General features: G+C 34.7%; 2 protein-coding genes and 1 long non-coding RNA gene across 17 annotated transcripts; 1 reads left to right on the forward strand and 2 right to left on the reverse strand.

Annotated features, from left to right (window-relative positions):
• Positions 1-8,590: 8,590 nt before the first annotated feature.
• LOC128879802 (uncharacterized) lies at positions 8,591-9,725 on the reverse strand. 3 transcript variants are annotated; one of them, XR_008457700.1, is made up of 4 exons: positions 9,601-9,725; positions 9,216-9,433; positions 8,964-9,077; positions 8,591-8,876 (listed from the first exon to the last, which is right to left on the reverse strand). It is a non-coding gene; the product is annotated as an uncharacterized LOC128879802 (long non-coding RNA). The 3 variants fall into 3 exon arrangements; XR_008457701.1 differs by having other exon boundaries at positions 9,543-9,654; XR_008457699.1 differs by having other exon boundaries at positions 9,216-9,667.
• An 82-nt stretch (positions 9,726-9,807) lies between these two features.
• LOC128879797 (COP9 signalosome complex subunit 5) lies at positions 9,808-12,095 on the forward strand. 4 transcript variants are annotated; one of them, XM_054129274.1, is made up of 5 exons: positions 9,808-9,969; positions 10,440-10,625; positions 10,708-10,942; positions 11,118-11,312; positions 11,382-12,095. In XM_054129274.1, exons 2-5 carry the CDS (start codon positions 10,474-10,476, stop codon positions 11,835-11,837), a joined length of 1,038 nt encoding a protein of 345 aa, XP_053985249.1. In that variant the 5' UTR covers positions 9,808-9,969; positions 10,440-10,473; the 3' UTR covers positions 11,838-12,095. The 4 variants fall into 4 exon arrangements, with proteins under 4 accessions (XP_053985249.1, XP_053985250.1, XP_053985251.1 ...); XM_054129275.1 differs by having other exon boundaries at positions 9,826-10,033; XM_054129276.1 differs by having other exon boundaries at positions 9,826-9,994.
• A 457-nt stretch (positions 12,096-12,552) lies between these two features.
• LOC128879790 (AP-1 complex subunit gamma-1) lies at positions 12,553-23,306 on the reverse strand. 10 transcript variants are annotated; one of them, XM_054129257.1, is made up of 16 exons: positions 23,150-23,306; positions 21,334-21,443; positions 20,904-20,965; positions 19,982-20,174; positions 19,746-19,892; positions 19,347-19,662; positions 18,808-18,825; positions 17,462-17,872; positions 16,916-17,146; positions 16,606-16,827; positions 16,313-16,440; positions 15,986-16,232; positions 15,648-15,903; positions 15,405-15,565; positions 15,243-15,335; positions 12,553-15,160 (listed from the first exon to the last, which is right to left on the reverse strand). In XM_054129257.1, exons 2-16 carry the CDS (start codon positions 21,351-21,353, stop codon positions 15,062-15,064), a joined length of 2,604 nt encoding a protein of 867 aa, XP_053985232.1. In that variant the 5' UTR covers positions 21,354-21,443; positions 23,150-23,306; the 3' UTR covers positions 12,553-15,061. The 10 variants fall into 10 exon arrangements, with proteins under 10 accessions (XP_053985232.1, XP_053985230.1, XP_053985231.1 ...); XM_054129255.1 differs by having other exon boundaries at positions 23,032-23,300; XM_054129256.1 differs by having other exon boundaries at positions 22,952-23,300.
• Between the last annotated feature and the right edge of the window lie 909 nt (positions 23,307-24,215).

Consider the following 24,215-nt stretch of genomic DNA (forward strand, 5'->3'; position numbering starts at 1 on the left):
TGCCTCCGAACGTTTTGATTTTTAGATATGTTTTGCAGAGCTGAAAAATAAGATATGCCTACTTTTTATTTTGTCCCGTTTTCATATTTAGGGGGTGAAATGATATAAAGTTCCAGCTGCAATAGGCTATCTCCGAAACTATCATAGATAGAAGAAATCTTTTTAAGAAAAAGTTTCATGATTTTCTATCTGCATATAAAATCTGATTCAAAATTTTGTAAAAAAAATAATTTCTTTATAATAAAGAATTTGTTTATAACATTATTTTAAATGTCATCGCAGTTTATAGAATAACCAAAACGAACATATTTTTTTTTCTGAATCTATTGATGTATAACATGTACCTGATTATATATGTGTGTTGTTTGCGAAAAACAATAGCTATAACCTATAACAAAGACAATGATCGTACGTCTATATTTGACATGATCGCGACCCGGCGCGGCGTATCTGCGCGATGCATACAATACACCCTCGCTCAGAAGTGTGTGGACACTAAATATCTAATAACAGTTGCAAATCTATTAATATCAATTGTATTATTTATCTTTCGATATGTTTATGTTGTATTAGCGAATATATTTTATTAATAGTCTTTTTTTAATATCACATGAGTAATGATAAAAACCTTCAGAGATAACTAGATAATATTATCATTTTTTTTACCAAAGTTGGATACTATTAATTTCTTCATTGTATCCGAAGTAATATTATCTCATTTATTTTGTAATATTTCGCCATAAATGTGTTTGATATATTGAACATTCGTTCTGAACTTTTCTATCTAAACGATCCCATAGTTCCACTAAAAAATTAAATATGGCACTCGAAATATTTAATATAATCAAATGTTGTTAAATACATCCAATATAGAATTTAGCAACAAAAGTTGTATAGTAATAATTTTGCGATCTACATTAATTATTTATTGAAAGTAGTACGTGTCCACATATTTGTGAGCGAGGGTGTACGTATAATATTAATGCGCAAAAATGTAAGAGGCAAACACAGTATACGATACATCAATAGATTCAGAAAAAATGTTTTTCTTAGTCATTATAAAAACTGTAATTACTTTTAAAATAATGTTATAAATAAATTCTTTTTTTTTTACAAAATTTAGGGTCAGATTTTATATGCAGATAGAAAACATGAAACTTTTTCTTAAAAAGTTTTCTTCTATTTATGATAGTTTCGGAGATAGCCTATTGCAGCTGAAACTCAAAAATCAAAACAATTGGAGGCGGATACCTACAAAACATTCCTTGTGAGAGTCGAGGTGATCGTAAAAAATTTAAATGCCCACTAATCTGTGAAACAATAATGCGTTAAACTAGCTTTTTTTATTGTTAATTTTTTTTTTAATACAAATTTCACTAACATATTGGTGAGGTTTTCCTGATTAAAATCCAGACCAAACACGATATTGTTGTGACAATTGGTTATGTTACTAGGCTTATAAATGTTTTCTTTTACTCTTTTTCCGCTGTCTGTTCCTATGCTTTGTCAACGTCAGCAAATGTAAAAATATTTCGACTTCAGTAAAATGGCAACAGCGGAGCGTGTGGAAAGGATAGACGCTGTTATCCCAGAATGACAACGTCGCAATGTATCGATATTCACGTTAGCAGTCGTCCTCAGTAACCGCCATCTCATACCGATTTCCTGAACTAAATTTGGTACGTGATTTGCTCTACCATTATCCACAAAATGGCGGAACTCGATTTTGGGAATGCCTTTACGATTTTTCGCTTTTCGTCCTTATATTAGCATATTTTGGACTGAATGAGGGGTAATTTGAAAGAGAAAGGTTCAATACATCCGGGGCTGATCATCGTGTGAGTCACAAAACTCTTATAGTGACTTACAAATACTTCGATTCTGCAGATGTATTTTATCGTATTCTTTCTCTACTTTGGACACTCATATTATTAGATATTAACAAGATCTCGTTGAATTATGACCAGCCCCGGATGTATTCAATTTTCCTCTTTCGAATGAGCCCTCATTCATCCCAAAATATGCTAATATAAGGACGAAAAGCGAAAAATCACGGACCCCTTTTTACGCCCAGTTTTGCCGGTAATGTCACCTCGCTGCATTACCCGTGTCTATCCCCTTAAATAGAAATTATTTCACACTTTTCACTGCATTTTTCCATACTTTTAAGCAATTATATCTAGAGCTAGTGCGTATTCATATACATTAACTAGAAATTATTTCATACTTTTCACTGCATTTTCCCATACTTTTAAGCAATTATATCTAGAGCTAGTGCGTAGTCATATAAATTGACTAGAAATTATTTCATACTTCTCACTGCACCTCTCTCGAAGTCGGTTAAATTTTTTTTCTAAAAAATTATTTTATCCCCTATCCGCATAGGAGAGTTGTCGCGGGCTAAAGCTAACTGGCTAATCATGTTTTAATACAATTTTAATTTCGAAATCGACGCGATCAGTACTTGATTCTACAGTTCTAATGTAGTCTGATTCGTACAACTCTTTGATGCGCTCAATGACCGCGGAGTCCATCGTCAGGTTCATCCGCAGTTTCTCGGACGCGACAATTGGCTCGCCAATGCAGACAATATTTAAAATTTGTGGAATAGCCGACTCTGTACCATTCAACACTTTATGTTTTTCCCCTGCTACTACAATACCTTCCTCGAATGACACTTTAATTAATGGGTTCGAGGAAAAATCTCGTCCAAGCACTGTCATGAACGTTATAGTGTGGTTCGAAACTATATAAAACGTTAAATCAATCACGATTTCCTCAACCTCAACTTTTTGCTTAAAAAGGCCTAATACTTTCATTCGCGAGCCATTTATGCCAACAAATTCGTACCCATTATTCGGCAGCGGAGTTCGAACTTGTACTGCGACAAAACTATCTTTGATGAAGCTAATCGGCGACCCCGAGCCTAACATCGGATTCAACACATACTCACAACAGTGGTTGTTCTTATCGACAATGTCATAATTTATCGAAAGCAGGTACGGTACTGGAAGCTACGGTTGAACCATATTGGTTGATGTCGTTGCGCTGGGCTCCGTTTTCCCGCTGTTTCTCCCTCGCTAATCCGGGGTTCGTTGCAGGCAATCTTTCAGCTAGTGGGCCTTCAATTCGCAGCCTTCGGAGTCCTTCAGGATGGGCCGGAAGAGATGGAGCTCTGGGTATTAAACCGGGGCACCATACCAACGTGCGAGAGGTGAAACGGTTGGTCCATAGTGGACGTATCGTTTGGATCAGCAGCCGCCTCGCGCTGTGTGTTCAACTGGCGGGTCGGGGAAGGTGAAACATTGTCGGACCACTGCTACGTTTTTATTGACGTGGTACACACTCCTTCGACGTGACATCCCTTCCGCGCCAAGATGGGTGCTGAAGTGACTATACGAGGACTTGCTGAGGGCCGCGATTATCGGTTCCGCCTGGCCTCCGGCCAGGGAGCGCGAAACAGAAGAGGGGGCTGAGTGAATCCGGTGGATCTGGGGAACGGCTCCCGAGAAAGTCTGAGTGCTGGACGACGGGCGAGTTGGTCGATTTGAGGAGAACGGCCGGACGTGCCTGTCGCCAGTACACCCCCGCTCGGCACCGCCATTTCTTTAGCGGCGACCCGGAGTGGAGAGTAGCCGACCCCCACATCCCGTACAGGTCGGCGGCGGAGGCCCTCAAGCGTGCTATAGCTGCAGCCAAGGCCAGAGCGTGGGACGAGATCCTGCTCACCCTTCGTGACGATCCGTGGGGGCGCCCATACAGGGCGGTGCTTGGGAACCTCCGCCTTTGGGCGTCCCCGGTCACGGAGAGACTAAATCCGGAATTCCTGGAGCTCATAATAGGTACCCTCTTCCTCCTCAATGATGAAGAGGAGCGAGGGTCGGAAAGCGCCCCAGGTCCGACCATTGCATGGTCGGCCGAATTTCGGGTCACGGAGTGGGAGCTGTCGAGGACCATCAGGGAGCTTCGGGCTAGGGGCAATAAGGCCCCCGGCCCGGATGGGGTTCCTGATGGAGTGCTGGCTTTGGTCTTGGGAATCCTCGGCCCGGCTTACAGGAGTGTCCTGGACACTAACCTGAGCCGGGAACCTTCCCCAGAGTTTGGAAGAGAACGTACCTGGTTGGTGTTTGCTCGACAAGGCGGGCAAGCTTGTAACCGTGCTGGTTACATACAACCACATAGACGATTAAGGGGCGATCCCCACTCATGGAAGGCCTGAATCCTCCGTCTCTTCGCGAAGAGGAGAATTCGGATTAGTCGCATCACCTGATATGCGTGTGCTATGAGCTAGTTAAGGGGTTACTCCGTATCTGAAATCGGGAACCGCTCCTACGAAGAGGAGAAATTAGGAGAAGTACCCTACCAACGAGGGATGCGTGCGCATCGATCTCACTCGATCCCGGATCGAAGGAGCTCGATGCGAGGACTAGGACCGACACTCTACATTTGGAAGCGACCGCGACAGCACGTTCAAATCCTTCAGTGAAAACCGGTATCCAATCGAGTGATCAAACCGATCGAGTAAACTTAGTCAAGCCGCCTAACTTACTCTCGTTGCATACGCGCCTCAAACTGAGAAGTCACGCGCACAAACCGAGCCGTAGCACTGCTGCATCGTGATTTGTAACGACGCCCAATCCGGCGCGACCACGTAGTAGTCAAAAGCGGTAAATTTAACGAAGGTATGCAACGAGTCTGTCTCTTTTGCTGAAGGAAACGGGTGAGAGGTGAGCGTTTTCAGGGTAAGTTGTCATAATAGGATTCCGCGGAAATCACGATCGGATTCGCACTGTTGAAATCAGGGGTCACCGGAGAACACCTAAGCTCACACTCGTGCCCTTTGGTGAACTCCTAAGTGTCACAACCTGGTTCCGGCTTCGTACAAGTCTTCACCTGAACATCTCCTCCGAGAAATCGGCCGAATGGGAAGGTGATGCGACAAATCCACAATCGTGCATTTGATCACGAAGTGAATCCTGAACGCGCTCACAACTTCTCCAAACCGTGTTTATTCGGTTTCAAACGTAGCAGTCTTTTAAGAAAACACGTGCAACCTCGTGTGAATACAGATAGGCATTCACACGTCTTAGTACAACAAACTTTGGGTTTTCTTAAGGTATCTCGCGCAATCGTTGCGTTATCATAATTTCCATTGATCGATAAAGTGTGCCAGTCACAGTTATTCACCTTACCATTGAAAATACTGATTTAAAGATATTGATGATTCTGATAAATCGAACGAACGAATGCCTCTATTCTCGTCACTGTATATATATCCTCTGCGAACTCATTGTGATACTAGTCGTCGTCAAATTTGACGGATATAAATCACGACGAAAACATCGTGATATATGTCGTTACTAAATTTAACAGAATACATTTTATTGATTACCAGATATATCAGAGTTTCCGAATTCTTTAATCAACCCTCAGAACACTTCGCTGTCCAGTACCTGGAGGCACGAGCCCTCAACTTCTCCCAGTAACTTCAAACATACGCACGGAAGTTAAAATTTAGTGTCTATCAAGAGACTAAATTTTAACACGGTTACAAGCTCTTCGAAAGAATCATAGCAGCCCGCCTCCTCGAGCACCTGTCGCGGGGTGGTCCTGACCTCAGTAGCGGCCAGTATGGTTTCCGGAGGAGGCGCTCAACGATAGACGCGTTGGAGCATCTGCGCCTCCTCCGGGAAAGGGCTGTCGATCGGGGCAGGGTGTTGATTACTGTTTCATTGGACATATCCAATGCTTTCAACGCCCTGCCCTAGAGGGAGATAGTAGGGGCGTTGGAATATTTCCAGGTGCCCCCCTATCTCTGGGAGGTGGTTTGGGACTATCTTCGCGATAGGGAGATAGTATTTACCGGCCGGTACAAGATAGTGCATACGAGGGAGACACATCGCGGGGTTCCGCAGGGGTCGCGGACTGCTTCTGTGGAACCTCACGTTTGACGCGGTGCTACGGGTTGTCCCCTGATGCGGGGGTCACCTGCTATGCGGATGACACCCTGGTATATCCAGAGGGGGAGGACTGGAGGAAAACCAGGCACCTTGCTGAGTCCGCCCTAAACTGCGTTGTCGGGCGAATTCGGAGCATGCAGTTGGCCGTGGCCGCCGCGGAAACCGAGGCAATCTGGCTTTACGGATTGTCTCGGAGGCGGCGGCCACCCTTTAGTCGGGACCTTCGGATTCGCGTCGTGGATACTTCCGTCGACTTCCGTCGACCTTGAAACATCTGGGCTTGATCGATGACGGCCGCTGACACTTCAAGGAGCACTTTGACCTCACAGCCCCCCGAATGGAAGGGAGACCATCGATTGCGCACAGTAGCATTGCGCACGGTCGGATTGGACACCGATGTTTTGGAAACGGTACATTGCGCACAGGAAGAATTGGACAAAGTTGGATTGCGCACAAGCAGAGTATCACAGAGTAAAATTGGACACAGTAATGATTGCGCACGCTATTACTTGGACACAAAGCTACCTTAGCGCGCGTGTTTCGCATTTTATATCTTGATTTTTTAATGCCATGCGTGTTTCGTCTGAGATGTCTGAATCTTTTGCGAGTTTTTGTTCGTGCCGACCACTTGTTTTTTTGTTAAAACTTTTCAAATCTGATAGTTTCTTACTTGAAAAGTCCGAAAAAACAAGTTAAAAGTTTAGAAAACCAATAGATTAAAAGATATGAGTATATATATACTCATTTATATAAAGGCGTACCATTGTAGTATATATATATATATATATATATATATATATATACTCAACTTTTTCATTTATTAAGTTTTCTGTAATATATTATATATATATATATATTTATTGTTACATTACGATATGGTTGCTGCTTCAAGATTCAACGTGTTCTGGGGTTTGCGTCGAAGGACACGCACCTTGTCACCTCCGTACGATCCTCTCTCTCTTTGACCTCCTTGAGGTAGGGGTACAGAGAAGTCATGTTTCCTCGTGGCCGTAGCCATATTTTCGTGAATGTGGCCTACCTGGCAACTCTTAGGGTTTTTCCAATTTGCATGTGATCGCCGCATGCGCTAGAGATAGTCAACTAACAAGGCAACACATTCAATTGGTACATACCGATTTTAATCAAATTTATATGGGAGGTAGTTCTGAACAAAATAACTTGAAAACTAGAGGAGCTAGAATAAAAATTTTGTTTTAAATTATGCGTTTTTGAATGGGTAATTTACTGATTTGCCAGAACAAAATTGTTCGTTTATTTATTTAAATACTTTACTTTTAAGATTTTTTGTTGTATTACTTTATCTTACTAAATGTTGTTTCTTATTCATGAAAATTTATATGCGTAATGTACAGGTTAAAATAAGGAATACGTGTTTTTTGAAATTTTGTTTTTCATGATATAACAATACTTATATTAAATGGGGAATACCTTCTTCCGCGCCTAAAATGTGGTTCCCTTAACATTTTTCTTTTTTTAACTATCCGAAAATTTAATTTGAAATTTGACACACGTTTGTAGTATTATTTTAGTATGGTGTACAAATTTTTATAAAAAGATTTAACTAAAAATATAAATGTTACGCCCCGGTGACCATATTGTCGTAGTAGAAACATTGTCCACTGTTTGATTTGATTTGTTTCGTTCAAATGAACTGAAGTAAATAAATTAATCAGCGTTTTATTCAATATGCATGTTATTACCCTCTGGGGAAAATCAAAATCAAAATTTGTGTTCCTCCAATGGCTATAAACGACGAAACCAAAGATACAAATGTGACGTTGCATCAGTCACAGCTGAAAGAGAACATGAACCATTGTCTGAAGCACAGGTATATGACCACCAGGCGGTAGAAATGAAGGCAACCTGCAGCCAATGTTTCCATTGCGGCGTCACGGTCACCGGACCAACAACAAAAACGAACAATTTTGTTCTGGCAAATCAGTAAATTACCCATTCAAAAACGCATAAATGAAAACAAAATTTTTATCCTAGCTCCTCTAGTTTTCATGTTATTTTTTCAGAACTATCTCCCATATAAATTTGATAAAAATCGGTATGTACCAATTGAATGTGTTCCCTTGTAAGTCACGTCTCTAGGGATCGAAAGAACTGCAACGGCCATGCGGGCACACCTCAGGATGCCATTCCCCGTTTATGCTGCCATAATAAACTACCATTGTACCAAACGTGACAATGGTCGCCTTTTTTTGACGCTCGAGGCTCTGCTAGTCTCGAGGGAGAGAGGGAGAGAGGGAGTGAGGGAGAGAGGGAGAGAGGGAGAGCAACATTAAGGAAATTTATTACCCTCTTGAAGAAAGTTGCCGGAAACGCGAGCCGAGGTACAGCGAGAGTCTGTTAGGCTGAACAGATGTAAACCGATTTTGAATGTTAAGGATTTTAGATATAAATATTTAAAGAAACTTTTAACATGTTTAGATTTTTGGAAAAATTTGGAAACAGACGGTCATTTAACATTAGATACTTTCAAAGTTTTACATCAAAGTACTAGAGTTCTTTTACTACTCATAGAGTGCTGTTTTCAAACTTTTGACGTATCTTATCTTTTAGCAGGAAAATCTTGAACTAAAAAATTAGAGAAACGATTTGGAAACTATAGACTTTTATTTGGTTGTAATTATCACGTTTCATACAATGAAGTAGTTCATGCAGAGAAAAATATTAGATTAAAACATATATTTAAGAAATCGGCAAGATTCTTTTCTTTTACTTAAATCAAAAATAGATTTGAAATTTGTGATAACGATAATAATCTTCATGATCTTTCCATTAATGTAACTTGTTTCCTGGGAATCTTTGAAACTGAATATTTATCCACTTGTGTTGTTGATGATTCCATTAAAATTTACATATCTGGTTATGGGTCCCATTCTATTGCTAAAAAATTAAATTGTAATATATATAAATTATTAGTTGTGGAGGATAAAGGTAAAACTATTGGTGACAAATATTTTGATAGCTTACAAAGAGGAGGACTTTCTGTTCCTACAGAAGAAGTAATGATCGTATTCAGTCATATATATGCCATAATGGAAGCCATAATTAATGATGCTATCTTGAAGTCCCAATTTGTAAAATCTGAAAATCATACACATATTTTATATAAATTGACATATATTAGCATTCAATCAGATATTCATTATTTTGCATTTTCCGATTATGATTAAAAAAGGTAACGCACCATGGGAATACCCCTAGGGTGGTGAGGGAATTTACCTGTAACACACTCTTGCAATTAACTGCACAATTCTTTCCTTGGGTAGCTTCCCTTCATCTCTTCCACGCGTTCACTTAACCTCTTTGTGCTTCGTACCAACAATTTTGTCTATTTCACGTTTGTATTAATTTAAAATATCTCTTATTAATTTTAAAACACTTAAATTTGGTCCAAAGAAGGTTTTATCTTCCTTCACACTTATATTTTCTTCAAACCACTGTAAATATTTCAAGTTTAATGCATCATACGTCAAACTACTTTCAGAGTCCATCAAATTTATACTACATTTACAGATATTAATATACTTTTAAGCTACTTTTACATACTATAGTCATAATATTTATATCCCACTTTTACATAATTAATAACAAATGGTGTACATACATTAGTATAGTTTTCTATAGCACAAGACTCTCATATTGGAAAATAGGACTCTCGATCTAGACTTCAGCGGTGTTGCCACGTTTCTCAGCATGGCTAGTAAGTAGTACTAGAGTCGGCTGTGATACTACATCCGGTAGTGTTCAAGGTATTCCGCATTGTGGCGCTACATGTAATAAAGCTAAGTTCATGTGATAGCGTAACACGTGAAACGGAACGCATCCATGAAAATTGCCAAATGCAGTGACGAATCTGTCGTACAAATAATAGATATAGCTCGGGTCAGTAGAAGTTGAGATGGTTGGGACAAGTTGGCCCTGGTCTAGTACAAATTGATACAAGATCAGTAAAGTAAAATAACAGTCAGTAATGGTCAGTAATAAGCAGTATAATGGAAGTATGATTTCAAAATATTTTTAATTTCTGCGTTAGTTCTGTAGGTAAAAACTTGTGAAATATAATTAACATAGTACTAGTAGCATTTCTTTCACAATATATTGACAGTGTAGTGTCTTAATTTTGAATGATATGGAAATCTTCTTATTTGGTGATTTGACATTTCATTGTTGTTTTATAACTCTATTTAGAAATTAATTGATACTTAATATAGCAGATATAATAATTGAATTTCATTGTATCTTTTATAATTGACAAGTGTTACGATAAACATTTTTATATTTAATTAAATGTATAGTGAAAATCAGTTTACGTATACGTAGTATAATTCAATACACATATTTTTATAAGACCTTATATATTCGTAACAAATAATTAAACGTTTGAACGCGTACGAATTTAATTTCTATTCTTTCAACTAATTTTACTCATATTTTTTAATTTAGCCTAGAATCTGAATTGGAACAAAAAGATATTAGGATGGCGAGTACTTCTTTGGATCAAAGTACTGTTGCTCAGAAAACATGGGAAATGTCAAATAATATTGAAACAATCAGTACTGTAGATGAAATCTATAGATATGATCGTAAAGAGCAACAGGACATATTGGCTGCAAAGCCATGGGAAAAGGAGTACGTCATTTATATTTTTTGACATGTTAATTCTTGTTGAATTAAAGTATTTTTCTAACATCAGTCATATTCATTTTTTTAGCCATCATTTCTTCAAAGATATAAAGATCTCTGCATTGGCATTATTAAAAATGGTTATGCATGCTCGTTCTGGAGGAACTTTAGAAGTGATGGGTCTTCTTCTTGGGAAAGTAGCAGCAAACACAATGATTGTCATGGATTCTTTTGCATTACCTGTAGAAGGCACAGAAACGAGAGTAAATGCTCAAGCGCAAGCTTATGAATATATGTCAGCATATGTAGATGCAGCTAAACAGGTATTTTAAACTGTATTCAGATTAATAATTGTAACAATTTCGTCATTATAGTCTCAATTATTAATTGTCTTATTTACATATATTTCCTTACTATGTTATTCATATCATTAATGTGGGTGTACATATTTATAATTAAACATATATCAATTAAAAATATATGATATTGCTCATTAAGGTTGGGAGACAAGAAAATGCTATTGGATGGTATCATAGTCATCCGGGCTATGGATGTTGGTTATCAGGCATTGATGTGTCTACTCAAATGCTCAATCAAAATTTTCAAGAACCTTTCGTGGCCATTGTCATTGATCCTGTAAGAACGATTTCTGCTGGCAAAGTTTGTTTAGGTGCATTTAGAACTTATCCAAAGGTAATGTATATTATTCACCATTTGAAGCAGTGTTTCTTAAACTTCACCATCAGTATCTAATATTTACAGGGATATAAACCACCCAATGAGGAACCATCAGAATATCAAACAATTCCATTGAATAAAATTGAGGACTTTGGTGTTCACTGCAAACAATATTATTCCTTAGAAGTATCTTATTTCAAATCATCATTGGACAGACGATTGCTAGACTCTTTATGGAATAAATATTGGGTGAACACTTTAAGTTCCTCTAGCCTTTTAACAAATGCAGATTACACTACTGGACAAATATTCGATTTATCAGATAAATTAGAACAATCCGAAGTTGCACTTGGGAGGGGATTCATTTTGGGTGGTACAGATCCTCATGATCGAAGTACAGTAGAAAAATTAATTAAAGCAACAAGAGATAGTTGTAAAACTACCATCGAAATTATTCACGGTTTAATGGCACAAATAATTAAAGATAGATTGTTTAATCAAGTTGGTTGTAATACTGCTATTGATGCTCAACAGCAGTAAGCTTCACGCATAAAGAATAATTATTATAAAAAAATATTTGGAATAAGATAATATACATAATGTGTAATTAATGTATGGAAAATTTTTAATTACAACATAGTACATAAAATTTTTGTCGTTTCCTTTTTTTATTATACTCATTGTTTGTCTTCTTACGAATGAACATATTACCGAAAAATTGTCCAATATCGTTGACTACTTATGTATTAATGATAATATTCTGAAAGATTAATGGAATAAAAATACAGTTTATTTTCACACCTTGATTCTCTAGAAAGTATATATACAGTATTTGTATCATTATTCAATATCTTCACAGTTGATTTATATATATTCATATTTATAAAACTAATATAATATTGAGAACAAGTAGGCAGAGTACACCCCACCGAAGGGCTGACACTGTGTCACAGACTTTAGGACAAGGCCACTCAGAAACACACCCACCTGTTCTAGAATTATACACCTCCGCATTCATAGCGCACAACATATAAGGGACGGAGCTAAAATGCATACAATTATACTGATAATATACTTACTGGTATGTTATGATATTTATGATCTTAAGAGAAATTCAGGAAAAACATAATAAAACACATTTCTCCACTTATTCAGCCAAAATACTAGATTTTTTTCGTATTAAACCTAATCGCGCTTAAAAAACTATGCGTTTCATATAATATTATTACAATAAGGTAAATTAAATACAATTAAGTACAACTGTACCATAAATTCATTTACATAAAATCTGAGAAAAGAATACTTGCAAGTAGGATGGCTATTGCTACATTTTACGCATCTTTTTTGCGTATCTTTCGTATGATTTAAACGTACATTCCTTGTCAAATATTTACTTTACATAAATTGTGATATAACATGTATAAAAAGATATGATACTGTTTTGAAATGAAGGTTGTTTACTCATACAACCTTTAAATTTGCTAAATTATACAAATTCCAATGAAGTTTCCTCAAACTTAACATTACATTTTACATATCCCAATAAGTCCTATAATAAAAAGGAATGTAAAATACTTTACTGTACCGTAAGTTTTATTTAAACTCGTACCAATTCACGACAAATATTTATGTGTGTTCTTAATGTATACGTTACTCAATCACAATTTCAATTTTTATTATGAAATAACAGTAACGAATCGCAATTTTTCCTTAATATCCTTTATGGCAATAGTTGAAATGAAATATTCAAAATGATTTGAAGTAATTTTATATTGCAATATAAAATTACATTTTAATGATTTTAGGTACTCTTATGTATACAATTTATATGAGAATATTTTATGACAAAAGGAAAAATTTTATTTAATGTGTGATTCAGTAAACGTATATGCTTGTAAAAAATAAGAATTCAGCCCTATAATGACATCATATATTCAGAATGCATTTGAAACTGTATAAACACCATCCACAACAGACGTAAATACAGGGTATAGCAAACGTACATGCTACATGTATATGCATTTATGTATTCCGCCCTTCTTGATCAAAACAATTTTTTGTGAAACAAGCAGTTTTTCTACTAATTATTGACACGAACATTGTATCGTAAACAGATATAGTAAAGAACCCTATTTTACACTCTTCATATGAATTAAGTCACTTCAATGTCATTGCAATTATTTAAGTATTTACAAGGCAATCGCGTTCATTTATTACTTACAAATATAGGTAGAAAAGATCAATTATTACTGCAAGATTTAAGTGCTTGTCGTTGAATTGGGCAGCAACATTTTAGTGGCAAACGCCTTTCATCAACATATTCGAGCAATTTCATAAACTCTGAATTTAATATTCTCTGTCCTGTATATCTTTTATATTCACTTTTTGAACTATCCTACACAAGAAATGGTACGCTAAATCAGGAGCTCGAAAGATTACAAATTCAACAGATCAAATAAGTGTTGCATATAATATTATTGTTCTATGTTTCTATATTCAATTAGAGAAAATATTTATATGTCTCACATGCATGCAGCATAGTACAAGAGAAATTTTACATTCCTTTCTTTGCATTGAAATTTGTCAACTTCATTCTAGTAATAAATTCTACTAATTCTGAAAGACTTCAAAATGAATATCATACCATCTGCTCAACAAGCGTTAATTTAAATTATTTACGTACTTATACAGGATGTCCACGCTAAAGTGTGACAGTCGCGATATTTCAATAACTATTGATGATATAAAAAATTGTTTACATGTAAATTGCAGGATAAAATGGGATCTCTATTGTGGCGCAAATTAAAATTATTTTATGTTATTAATTTAAAAGATATGATTTATTTTTTGTTGGGTCATGCGATAGTGCTTTCCAATACGAATTTATTAAACTTTAATGTATTCATCCAATTTTTAAGTTTACCTCATCCTCAAACGTAGACCGCGATGGACAATATTTTTCATGTTTCTTACTCTTCAGACCTGCCGTTCCGGACGTAGACTCTTGCTATCGGTTTCAACAACCAGAGTCAAACACCGCAACAATAGGACCGCTTTTATAACTTACCACTCAAGCCAAGATGTCACCGCAGAAAATTAGTAAATTTCTAAGAGTCATATCTTGAAAACTAATAAAAATCGGGTGAACACAATAAAGTTTAATAAATTCGTATTGGAAAGCACTATCGCATATATATATAATAAAATAAATCATATCTTTTAAATTTTTTCGTATCATTAATAGTTATTGAAATATCCCGACTGTTACACTTTAGCGTAGACACCCTGTATAATCAATGATACGATCAACCAATTCGCCAACAATATTTGTTTAAAAATACAAAAAATAAGTATGTATTGCGCTGTTGTCTAAAAATTCAAAAAATATTTCATCATCCTATTGTGTCTAGAAAAAATATTAAAATACTTTCCACACTGAAACATACTTACACAAATTGTACATATGAGAAATTGATATATGTTTGTATGTTTCACAAGTTTAAAATATGGCTCGTGAGCAGAAAAGTACCTTTATGAATGTTTAAAAAAACATTAAAATTCGTTACGAACTTGTACCTTATCAAATTCGTGCTATGTATGAAGAAATATCGGTTTAATCAATCAGAAAGATTTATCTTAAATGTGTTTCTACCAATATGTTTCTTTTTACCCGATGAAAACATGAGATTGGGTTTCAGTCTATTTCAGACTCAATTACTTATTTAGACAGGCATATGTACAATTGTCTTCCATAATATATGTTGTCACTGCGATAAGGGAGGAAAATTATTTACTTCAGCTTGTTCCAAGATTGGTCCTGCTGGTCCAGTATATGAGATACGTAATCTCATTCTTAGAGGTACCTATATTATAAAAAATTAAGTGACGAATGCCAAAATAGCACCAGTATTAAATTATTCAATACACAATTTCATAGAAACTTACTTTGTTCATATTTGCAATTTTCAGTGTTTGTGTAACTTGTCCGGAAGGAGGAATGACTGTGCTCGACGGAGACAACATTTGTAGTTGGAATGTCTGCAAATTAGAAAATTAAATCTGTCGCTATTTGTGATTTATGCGAATGTAAATATTAAGAGGTTCTACCTTAGGAACTGCCGCTTGAAACAGAAAATCAGTTAATATAACACTCCCAGAATTCTGAGCTGACATATGTATAATTAATAGATCAGTAATATCTGGTGCTCTTTCTAATTTGAAGGTTATTTTAAGTCCTGCTTTGTCTAATACAACCATGGTAGGTGTGTCTAAAATTACAAAATAAAATATCATGCATACTCCATCACCCAAAGTGAAAGGTGAATATATATTTCGTTAGGTCATACAGACCATTTTGAATTGATGATGAATTAAGTAAACTGTCCACTAAAAAGTTGGTTGTGTTAGTAGGACTGAATACTTGTGTTGGCGTTTGTGTCTGTGGCAGTGGAGATGTAGACGTAGGTGCACTTAAATCCAAACTACCAAGTAAATCCAAGAGGTCATTATTGTTTACTACAGCCGTCGAATTAGTGGGTGGGTTTTTATTTGGTACTGTAGAAGTCATTCCTAAGTCTGTAGTTCCAAGCAAATCTAGAAGTGCACTCTAGAAAAGGCAAAAAAGATTATATTTTCACACTTCAAATTAAAATTATATATATATACATTTTATGTTACTGCAAGCTTACTGAATCAGATGGCGGTGTACTCGCTTCCAGAATTGTTGATTTTTCTTCTTCTGGTTCTGGTTCACCATTTACCAAACCAATAATGCCATTAGCCTGTGGTCTCGCTGTTTCCATAGGAGGCATTCTTTCGAGCAATGCGGGTCGTAAGTGATCATATTTTCTGAACAACTGTGAAAACTCAATACCTCGTTGCTGCAATTCAATATGTAAATTGCTCCCAAACGTATCAATTATTTGACGAATTTTTCTATAACGTAAAGACATTATTTACACCAATAAAAGAAGCAATAAAAAAAGATAATAATCAAACTATTGGGCAATACTTACTCGTTTCCTTTTTGGAATCTTGTACTAAGTTTTGTGAGAGACAACAAGGTATACTGTTTTGTAACAACTGTATTCTGTGGACTCCATAATAACCTCTGATAGACATCGATAACTTCATCTTCTGTCAGCTAATAACGAAAAGAGAAAAGTTATATAAAGCATCTCACTCGAAACAGATCACCTAGTCATCTTCATTAGTGTGGCATAAATACATGTATATGTGTATATATGTGTATACACATGTGTGTACTATATACTATATACTAATATATATACATATGTAAATAACATACATTGACTGGAGCATCTATATCTTCTGATGGTGGTGCATACAATAACAAGTCTCCATATTCGCCAATACACCATGTTGCTACTTGGGCCAAAGGTTGTTTATCAAATGTATCTTTTTCTAGTGCTTTCCACAGCGCAGTAACAGCATAACCTTGCTGTGACTGTGTTTCCGAAATTAACTGGATAGTACATGCTACTACATCATCTCGGACATAATTACCAGCCTGAAAAACAAACAAATATTTATGAACAGTATTACGAATGAAAATACAAAGGAAGGAATGATATGGAGAAGTAAAATAAATTACATACAGCAACAAGAACTTTAAATAATGTTTCGAGATGCCAACGTTTGTTTGGCGCGAATCTCTCTGCAGACATTACTATATTGCTGCTGCATTGAGCTTTAAATTCTGGATCAGCGCGTTCCAAGAAAAGTAATAATTCCTTCATCATGTTTCTAATATTATTAGAATTTACTAGTGCAAAACTGAGTTCCATTGCTCGTCTTCTAATCGACACATCTGGATCTTTCAGACATTCCTAAAAAAAACAAAGATATTAAATTTAGGACAGTTGAACCTCTATAATTTAAGAAATAAATAGTAGTTAACTCGAAGTTCTAAACAAGCAACTTTAATCATCAGTTACGCTAATACTAATAATCACCTTTCTGAAACTGGAACGATTTTAAACTTAACAACAGTTAAAAAAAAAATATTCAACTTAAAATATTAATAAAGCTATAGTTGTAATTTGAAGCATTTATCATTTTCCTTCAGCTTCAACTTATCAAGGTCTGACTGCATAGCGTATGTTTAAATATTAAAGAATACATAGACAATATCGAGACATTACCAGGATCGTTGAACGATGTCTTTGTACTGCACTTGTGTCTACATAAACTGTCTTCAGTAATGTGTTCAAAGCAACATATCGGATATTTTTATCATTGTTTAATAAAAATCGGCCTAGTATGTTTACCGCCAGCACTCTAAGTCCACTTTCCGACTTTATGTCCATAATAGATAATACAGTTTCGTATAATATTGTGTTGCCGACATTTTTGCTAGTTTCAGTATTAGTAGCAACCTGTGCAAGTATATCATTCATTGCTTCGGACGCATCGATATCGTTACGTCCCAAAATTCGCAAAAGACGTAATATCTTCACTTGAAGGAAAGGATCAGACACTCCAGACACATCGTGTTCTGGGGAATACCCAGCCAGTATCAAATTCTTGAGAATCCTCACGAGATTTGGCACAATCTGGAAAAATGAGTTTGTTATTATTGAGTAAATTATTAATCTTAATTTACACAAAAAGAGTTAAACGAAGAAATCTGAAAAGATAATAATAAAAAAGTTTAACATAGTGTCTTTGCATATTCGTCATATTGGTAAAAATCTTGTTTAGTTTACGAACAAGTAATACCTAATACTAAATACAAAGACAGAAAGAAATATATTTTGATATTTTCGGAATGAAATATAAACTGCTAAATAAGAAAGAAAAATACAATTAGTAACACAATTTTCTAGAAAAAAACTATCAACAACTATACTTTGTAAAATTAAAAATATGCTCAAATATGTATAATATTACAAACAATATAATTGATGAATATAATTACATAATTGCAGCAAAAAGAAGGTACATTTATCTGAAAATTTATTTTTTGTTTTGTTAATTTCATGCAGCTTATTAACATATGTCATATGTATTTGGCAAATAAAAAAAAGTAATACTACGAGTTTAATATATGCAGTTGAACACATTTTTAATCTTATTATAATGTGTCTAGAATGAAGACTACATTAAATATTAAGAAAGTATATGAGTACCTAATGCTAACTTCAACCAACTCAATGCTTATAGACAATTTTTGTACTAAGAATGTAATCGATACTGACAATGTAGTCGATACTGACAATGTATTCGATTATCAAAATTAAAATAATTATAAAGGTATAATAACAATGATTCAGTCATATTTCCTAGAAATGGTTTACATTACACTATATCTTTAAACTACATGCACATATTTTCATTTTACATAAGTTTAGAAACTATAATCAAGCAATTTACTAACACAAGCAATTCAATAATTAGAATGAAAAGATTATATAAACTAAAAGAAAAGAATGAAGTCCATAATAAGCATAACATGCAAAAGTATAAAGGATGCTTGTATGGATTTTACCTCTCGATGGCCGCATTCCTAAAGAAGACAAAACCATACTTATATTATGTGTATTATTATAAGCAGAAAAATAATTAAAAGGTTCGATATTATATTTATCTCACATATCCCAAATTAAATAGTTAAGATTTTCCATAATTTTTTATTAGCATTAAGTATGTAATTATTAATGGAAAATAATATATTGTTCCATTTATTTGTTAGATTATCACCATTCATTGAATTTACATAAAATTATAGACTACATTCCTTTCTATAATTCTTCTGTAGTAATTTTAGTTTACTGAATGTGAAGATAATTTTTTACTAATGCTACTAATTCAATGTTCTGGTAGGTATTAATGCTACTACAATCTAGACTGCGACTAGTCGACTAGAGAAACAACATCAAAGAGCATAAATTGTGTTTAATAAACAAAATCTTCTTTGATGCAATGATGCAAAACTTTTTAATAATGTTCAAGACATCTAAATACTCTACTGTTCTTTGTATTCATACTAATACCCCTATTTTTGTTAATAAAATATATAAAGCTTACCTTCTTAAAATGATTCAATGTATCGACACTGTTTTCACACATTTCTGTGATAAGTGTAACACCTGTAATTAATACACCATGGTTCTTTTCTGTGATCAAGCTGCGAGTAGCAGGCAGAAACATTTCCATCAATTCTGGTACACGTCTAATAATTCTAAACGCACAAAGGGCTGCTTTTTTCCGTATATATGCATTTGGCGATTTCATCAGCCTTTCAACTTCAGATGCTAAATCTCTTGCCATTTCTGGTGATGCAATTGCACCTAAAGTACATAATGCTAAACCAATAACAAATTGTGTTGAACTATTTAAATCACTGTAAAGATAAAGATATAAAATTATTATCTTCTTCTATACTTGAAATGCGTTAATATTATGGTAGTATTACAAAAACCTCACTTTTTTAAACAATTTGTAATTAAAAGGTGAACATCTTGCCGTTCATCTAAAAGTAACATTGCACCTAGGTAACCAATTCGTTTGTCTGTAAACCTTGGAGAAGCAATGAGTTTTAAACATTCTAGTTGGCCAAAATGGGCTGGATATCTAGAACATTAATAAACATTTATTTTTTTATAGGAATATGACGATAGATACATGATTGGATATAGTAAAAAAAACAATCAAATACAAACCCAAGCATATGAATATACAAGAGCTTTGCAATATTGCGACATCTCCATACACTGTCTTCTTCTCTAAATGTTGAGCGGATATATGCACATTCTTTATTAACAACTGTCCTTTCTTCTGCTGCTGTCCGTGCAGCCCTTATTTGTCTGATGAGATCCCTCAATCGTGTTGGAGCAGGCATTCTAACTGTTGAAACTTTTAAATTACAAACATGTTATCAATTTTAGTGTTAGTAAGGTTTAATGAAGTAAGTGCTGAAGCTATGAAACAATAATCACAATAAAATGTAAATTTAATGAGGACAGCAGACAGCAGTATAAATGAAGTAACAATAATCTACATAGGTAATAAGTAATACAGCATAAGTTTTAAATTATTAACAGTATAACATTAAAAGATATATTCAATGTACTGTAACTGTATAAAATAAACATAATAGCCATACACGTAACTTTCATTTTTGGATGTTATTAAATACTAATACATTTTAATATTCGATATAAGTTTATAATAGAAATACCCAATGTGATTACTGATATATTTCAAACATTAGAACATATATATAATAATTATAGTAAGTATTTACATTAAACATTACTACGTTACATTTAAATGATGTTTGATGTACAACTAGAATTACAAGTGAATTAATGTATTCATTCTTATACTATGTCATAGATATAGTTATATATTATTTTATATTGGTACCATTACTGATGCCAATCTATTTAATTAAAATATAAATTAGATAGTTAAACAATGCAAAGAATTCAGTAAAAAAAAACTTAAAGGGTAAAATAAATATAATGATAATGTTTAATGCCTACAAAATGTCTGTATGCAAATTAATGATAGCAAGCAGGGAATATTCCATATCATAGGAATTAATAAAAATAATCACTGTCTTATAAATATTACACTTACCTCTTTCCACTGCTTCATTAAAAGCTTGTTTTATGGAGGCCATGTTAAAGGCTGGGTTAAACCTGCAACGTACACACCCATGCTATTTTATACACACAAACTATTTACATACCATTTGCTTTGTTGTGCAATGACACCTGTGATCTGACTTTAATTGTTTTTTTCTTATTTAGGAACGAATAAGCAATATTTTACGTAATACTATACATAAATAACTAATAAAATAATATATTCTTTGTCATTGCAGTGACAACAAACTGTTTCTTTAATCAAACTGTAATAGCAATAACTTTTCTAAAATTAATTAAATATTAAAAGATATGTAGGAAATATATTAAATGTTTGTACAACAATTATAATAATGATAGTTACTGCTATTAATCATTATTGTTCTTTAAAAATTTCTGTAATGTTAAAAATAATATGTTACCCATGTTCTGAAGCATTCATGGTTTCTCAGCGTAGTTTTCAATTGTACGTGATAAGCTTCGGTAATATGAACGTAGCGTAGATGAATACAGAACATAGACTGTTTGCTTCCTATTGGAAAAAGGTGAGGTAATGTTATGGAACATTCTACGAAGTTATTTCTAAGAATCTTATAGAACTATTTTCATAATGTAAATTAAATAAAATTAAGTTAATGTTCTCCATCTGACATAAATTGCCACTATCAATATAAATATTTTTATTATATAAACATCAAATTTTGTTAAATTTGGTGATAAACATTATTGGTGATAAAAACAAAAAAGGTTTTTGTGTAAAAAGAAACCAAATATTCTAATTTTAAATTACAATTCTCTATTTTTCTTCCATAATTAAAAGAAGTCAAATTCTGAACAAAGCTGTTTGAAAGATATTATGTTTGACTTAATATGAAGTTGTAACCAAGTTTGTTGTTCACTTTTAAATCACACAATGAAAAATATTATATCACTAAACAAACTTTTTCAATCTAAAGAAGTCTTTATCTTATTACACATCAACCTTGTAGTTTGAAATCACGTTTGGAATAATAGCAAGAAAGTAAGCCTATAAATAAAACATAAGTTGTAGATTTGTACACAATATTTGAGTTATTGTTATGCATAATGAATTATAAAGAGAAAAAACTATAATAAATTGACAAAAACATTATAAATTAAAGAAAATGAATAAATATAAGTAATTCTATCTTTTGAATGTTCTACATTTTTCACATGATAATATAACCTCCACAGCAATATTTTGTAACAGTTAGATTAGCAAGAAAACTATCTAATACAAAAGAAATCCATTTGTATTATCTATTACACCATATTATTATATATACTATCAATAGTCTTTGACATATTTATTTTGATCAGTATTCTTCATCTTATTTAATCACGTTTATAAACATTTTCGTTTAATCTTCAATGTTTTCCTTGATTTATTATAGTTTTCTTGTTTATAACTCATTATACAATTACAATAATAAGTATTGTCCATAAATATGTTATGTTTTGTTTGTAAATTTACTTTCTTATTATTACTCCGTACACGATCTCAAACCAGAAGGTCGAAACGTAAGAATACGAAGGTTAAAACTGAAAAACGAAATAAGTTCCAATTAGCGAACGGAGAGTATGAACTTAACGTTCCTTTATTTTTTCTTTTTCGTCACAACCAGAAACGTGCGGTAACACATAAAATAACCGGTCTCACAAACGAGATCTAAGCACTCGATCAAAACTGTTTGCAATGCATGCAATGGATATTACCTAGTTCTTTTTTTTAATGTCATTCGATCACGAATTCACGTGTTATAAAAACGCGTCGCGGCCGCACGCTCGTAGAAATCGGCAGCATATTGTAAAATGTGTAAACCGGTTATATAAAGGATTCGTCCGCACTGAAGGGCATCGAACCAAGGGTTAGTTTGTAGCTGTCAAACAGTACCAAAAGTCAAGGTCGTCGTTTTTCAGGAAACTCTCGAGCCCCGAAAATCAAGAGACGTTTAAGGACGTACGTATGGGACGACACGCGAAGGCGCGTCTCGTGTACACCGTTGTCGTGTCGCCCACCTTTTACACGCAGTCGTATATGACAAATACGGCGAGAAATGCCTCGCCTCCCAGGGCGCGAGTCGTGCGCCCTCACTCACTTTTGCATAGTCTCTATCCAGCGCCTGGGTATATCAGCCTGTATTGGTTTGTATATACACGTTGCATTCCGGGAACTCTCTTCCAAGGCTTGATTTTCATATGATCGACAATACGTACCGTGCAAAACTTTGATTCACAACGAAGGGCTAATCAACTTGAGAAAAAACCATAGGCATAGTTAAACTGTTCACAGTCGACTAGCCTATCGCGCGACACACTCCTCAATAGTCCGCGGATTCGCGCACCAAAAGTCAAGATGGCTACACATTATCACTGATGTTGTTCGCAAGAGTTCATTGATTCTTGCCATTTAAGGGGAAAGTCACCAGCCGATGATTACCCCTTCCACTTCTCAGTGTTGCGCGCCAATGTGTTTGACGCAAGCGCTGGAAATGTTATGTTAATGACGATTACACAATTAACATTCCAAAACATTTAACGTATGCATGGTAAATCACATGAATCGCTATAAAATAACAATACTCTGTCGATAAAGTCTTAATACGACAACAATGAAACAGCTTGTGTATTCAATAATGATGCTTTTATGGGTTAAATATACAGGGTGTCCCAAAAATGTTGTAACTCCTTGAAAGGGGTGGTTCGAGAATTGATTTGATGAAACAACTTTTTCCTTAGCGAAAATGTTGTCCAAGGCTTCGTTAAGGAGATATTAACAGAAAACCCCGACCAATCAGAGCGCGCGTAGACCGTTAGAACGGTTGTATTAGCGAAGGCTACGTGCTAGGCGGCCGCGTCAATGTCTTTCGATGCACGTCAAGTCACTTGTTCGCGTACGAGCGCGGCCGCTTAGCGCGTAGCCTTCGCTACCGCGGCCGCTCGAACGGTCTACGCGCGCTCTGATTGATCGAGGTTTTCTATTAATATCTCCTTAACGAAGCCTCGGACAACATTTTCGCTAAAGAAGAAGTTGTTTCAAATCACCTCCCGAACCACCCCTTTCAAGGTGTTACAACATTTTTGGGACACCCTGTATTTCTTTACGTTTTGAATATTTCAATGCATGTAATACACATGTTGCCCATTCTAGTTAAATGATATCCATAAATAATTATGTACATTTAGTACTTCGGAATGTGGAAAACACTAGAACATGCACCATACAATATGAGAAAACTGTTAACCATTACTAACATATAGAGGGTGTCCGAGAATTAGTGTA

Source organism: Hylaeus volcanicus, chromosome 7 (assembly GCF_026283585.1).
Source record: "Hylaeus volcanicus isolate JK05 chromosome 7, UHH_iyHylVolc1.0_haploid, whole genome shotgun sequence".
In the NCBI taxonomy this organism is placed as follows: domain Eukaryota; kingdom Metazoa; phylum Arthropoda; class Insecta; order Hymenoptera; family Colletidae; genus Hylaeus; species Hylaeus volcanicus.

What these genes read in the sequence shown, in the direction of transcription:
- LOC128879797 (XM_054129274.1), top strand. Translation starts at nt 10,474, where the DNA reads ATGGCGAGTACTTCTTTGGATCAAAGTACTGTTGCTCAGAAAACATGG. An exon ending in GCAAAGCCATGGGAAAAGGA is followed by an intron (nt 10,626 to 10,707) that starts GTACGTCATTTA and finishes TCATTTTTTTAG; the next exon opens with CCATCATTTCTTCAAAGATA. An exon ending in ATGTAGATGCAGCTAAACAG is followed by an intron (nt 10,943 to 11,117) that starts GTATTTTAAACT and finishes TTGCTCATTAAG; the next exon opens with GTTGGGAGACAAGAAAATGC.
- LOC128879790 (XM_054129257.1), bottom strand. Translation starts at nt 21,353, where the DNA reads ATGAATGCTTCAGAACATGG. An exon ending in GTACACCGCCATCTGATTCA is followed by an intron (nt 15,904 to 15,985) that starts GTAAGCTTGCAG and finishes TGCCTTTTCTAG; the next exon opens with AGTGCACTTCTAGATTTGCT. An exon ending in TTCAAGCGGCAGTTCCTAAG is followed by an intron (nt 15,336 to 15,404) that starts GTAGAACCTCTT and finishes TCTAATTTGCAG; the next exon opens with ACATTCCAACTACAAATGTT.